Genomic DNA, 3,417 nt, shown 5'->3' with positions numbered 1-3,417 from the left:
CCTCCTCGCCGTGGTTGTGGAAGCTCAGGAGGCCGCGGCGAGCGTTGAGCCCCTCCGCCAGAGCCTGCATCATGATCAGGAGGCTCTCCTTCACCGCATCTGCTTCGGCAGCGTCCAGGACAACCGGCCTCGGGGGAGGTGGCTGACGAAGCGGCAGGGCCCTCTGCAGGGCCTCGTCAAACTCAAGGAAGCTCTGGTTTTGCAGCTGCACATCCATCACTTATGGTTTGCATAGGGATGGTAAATTCATTTAACATTCTAATGCACCTTTCATACAAAAGAAAAGAACACATACAGAGGAAATAAAAATAGGATGGGAGCCGGTTGTTAAAATCGTCTTCTATAAGAATTCATATCCCTGAACTTAATTTATACAAGTCAAATAAAAATGCACCCTGAATATTATCCTCACAATTATTATTTTTCAGATAACTCTCCTATCCAACATGGTGTGTACGGAAAAGACTTTCCGATCCAATGCGCGTGTAACTTGCCCAAGCACTGTACTTTAGAGCTACTAAAATCATAAGCAACTGCCGTGTCTCGTGACATCCACAAAAAGACAATCTCTTTATATGGATGAAATCCAAGGAAATAGACTTCTTCAAAATGCATGTGGTCAGAATTAACCTTAAGATCTTGAGTCTCAAGGATAAAACCCTTGCTGTAGTCCCATTCAGCATTATCTTCCGTTAGTGCTTGCTTAACATCTTCATCAAAACAATTACCTCTCAGAAAGATCCAAGGTCTGAGGTTTTGATCCTTGTGCTTTTTTTTGTTGGGGAATCCATCCTTATACTTGACCAAAGAAATTTTTGCCATCACTGGCGCAAATTTGATATCATTCTTTAACTCCCACCCCATTCTACCACAAGATTCATCCAGCAACCAAACCTGAAACTGGTGCTGAAGATTATGATAAATCAAAGCACAGTACACCCCCTTGTTTGATTTTCCAAGATAAAGATGTGCAGAACCATTCATCTTGCCCCCAGCTGGCGATTTAATCACTTGATACGCACCATCCGATAATGTTATGCTGCAAATTAAGTTGAGACGCCAACGGGTGAATATAAAATATATGCATGTTAATAAGAACATATATGAACAAATTGAGTTTCGAACTTGAATTATGTATTTTGGCTTGGTCAAAATTAAGCAAGTTTGATTTAGGAAAAACGCGCAACATCTTCAATTATATACTTTTTGGAACAGAGGTATTATAATTTACTGTATTAAGCAACGAGTTACATCAAACCCTGAATAAATCAAAATCTATAGTAAAAAAGAAGCTAAACCTAACTAATTAAATTAAGAGCGGGCCGGGTGAGTGAATGCATATACATACCGCATGATGGAGTCATTTTGACAGTGCACATAAAGCGCCCCTTTCCAGTAGACGGTGTAACAGCGTTGGAACTGTGTATATTGCTGCATGTCGGCGATGGTGCCTGCAGCCTCTCCTCTGCGGAGGAACGACCTCTCCTCCCATCTCCATGTCCTGGAAGAGAAGACTCGTATTGCACATGACGAGGGCGGCCACTCCGATTCCTCCGTAAATATTGTCGCAGTGGGATCAAGCTCGCAGGGGACCCTAGGAACCATATATACCTCATAGTCGGGGGACACGGTGGGGTCAAAGGCAAGGCAGACGTCGTCGTAGAAGCCCTCCATCCCACTCTCGGTGCACCGCGGCGGAGGCGGAGGCAGGCGCACCCATTGCCGGGTGGCCGGGTTGACCACCATGTTGCCCCAGAGTAGGAGGAGTCCGTTGCAATGATTCTCGATGATGCATAAACCCTCTTCCGTGTCGGCGTAGTCAAGGTTTGCGTCGATCCTGCGACTTGTCAGCGGGTTTGCGAAGAGCTTTGGGGGGTCGCTGCAGAGGACGTCTATCTCCATGAAGAAGATCCCGTAGAGCGAGAGCGGGAGGAGGTCCGTCCGCAGCAGGCGGTGGCCGTCGACGACGGCGCGCCAGCCTTTGCAGACGCAGCGGGACGCGGCGAGGCTGCGTGGCTCGAGACAGCGGAGGACACACGCGAGGATGTCGTCGGGCAGCAGCTGCGCGTGCGCCGCCACACCGGCCATGGATTGATCGCGATGATCGCCGGCTTCCATGTGAATCGATCGGGTGATGATCGATCGGCGCAGCTCTTGCTCGGGGACTCTATACGAGACGTATCGATGGAGGCGCTAGCTCTTGCAAAAAGGTTGGGTATTATAAGAGGAGACGGGCTAGGGCTAGCTCTTCCGATCCGGGGAGACGTCGGTCGGTCGGTCGTACGTCGATACAGCTAGCGCGGCCACGTACGCGCTTGCACGTCGAATCAACGGCTGGCATGCATGCCGTCGCGCGTCGTGACTGGCTGGAAAGCGTACGCGTTCGTGCGTTAGCTTTATATATACGGTTTCCTTTTTGAACTACAATAGATGTAGATCACATAATAGATATGTTTGCCCGTTCAAAAAGGAGATATCTTATACTTATTCTTTCCCTAATCCCTATCCCTAATCTTTCTCTGTCTCTATCTCTATCTCTATCTCTATTCTTTATTCTCTATTCTCTATTCTCTATCTCTAATCTCTAATAATATACTAACTCTAAGTCATGATTATTCTAATAGGCCTCTGGCAGGAAGACTCAAGGCGAGCTCGGGCGTGGCAATAGAAAAAGGACCAGCGTCCATGGTGGACACAGGAGCAGGGAGGAAGGAGGAGGCTCGTCGGATTGAGGCCGGGGTCCACGGCAAGGTGCAGGCTACGGCGTGGGGCTCGACAGCTGCAGCCATGGTCGACAGCCATGGTCCAGGCTCGGGAGCAAGGGCAGCGACGACGCGTCTGGGCATGGCGCAGGCGAGGAGAGAAAGATGGAGAGGAGCCTTCAGTGTTCATCTGAATCATCTCGGCAGCAAAGCTCACATGGCGACGGAGGCGCACGTGGTGTTTGCATGTTGCTCATCCCATGGCCTCCCTCCAGGCATATGCTCTCGTGGCCACATGAGCCCCTGGGCGGCGTAAATACACGGCGTGCGTGCATGGAGTATGCACCAAGTACAAGTTTGATGGAGTAGCAGCTCCTTGACTAATCTTTGTCCAAAGTTTCAAAGCAATGATCGGTACGGCATATAAAATTTGAAGCACAATGCTAAAGTTTCAAATTTTCAATGATCAGTATGGTAGGCGGACAGGCTTTATGAGTGCAAGTGGGCTGGAAAAACACAAAACGGTGTGCTAAATATAGTCCCGTGGAGCAGATGAATATTTTGCATCCCATGGTTTGCCTCCTAGCTACATCATGTGCGACGCACCCATCCCCGCGTCGCCAACCCTAGGCGACACGGAGGGCGACCACGCCGCCGGCCCTAGGCCCCCTCCCCTTGCCTCCTCCGTCCTGCCGCCGCCCGAGGTCTCACCGAC

At 49.8% G+C, this 3,417-nt stretch overlaps 1 protein-coding gene across 1 annotated transcript; it reads right to left on the bottom strand.

The window, feature by feature from the left end:
* Positions 1–316: 316 nt before the first annotated feature.
* On the bottom strand, positions 317–2,285 carry LOC123095688 (uncharacterized). Its single transcript, XM_044517236.1, has 2 exons — positions 1,349–2,285; positions 317–1,039 (listed from the first exon to the last, which is right to left on the bottom strand). Exons 1-2 carry the CDS (start codon positions 2,116–2,118, stop codon positions 418–420), a joined length of 1,392 nt encoding a protein of 463 aa, XP_044373171.1. The 5' UTR covers positions 2,119–2,285; the 3' UTR covers positions 317–417.
* Between the last annotated feature and the right edge of the window lie 1,132 nt (positions 2,286–3,417).

Source organism: Triticum aestivum, chromosome 4D, assembly GCF_018294505.1.
Source record: "Triticum aestivum cultivar Chinese Spring chromosome 4D, IWGSC CS RefSeq v2.1, whole genome shotgun sequence".
Lineage (NCBI taxonomy): Eukaryota > Viridiplantae > Streptophyta > Magnoliopsida > Poales > Poaceae > Triticum > Triticum aestivum.
This window is presented reverse-complemented; position numbering and strand designations above follow the sequence as displayed.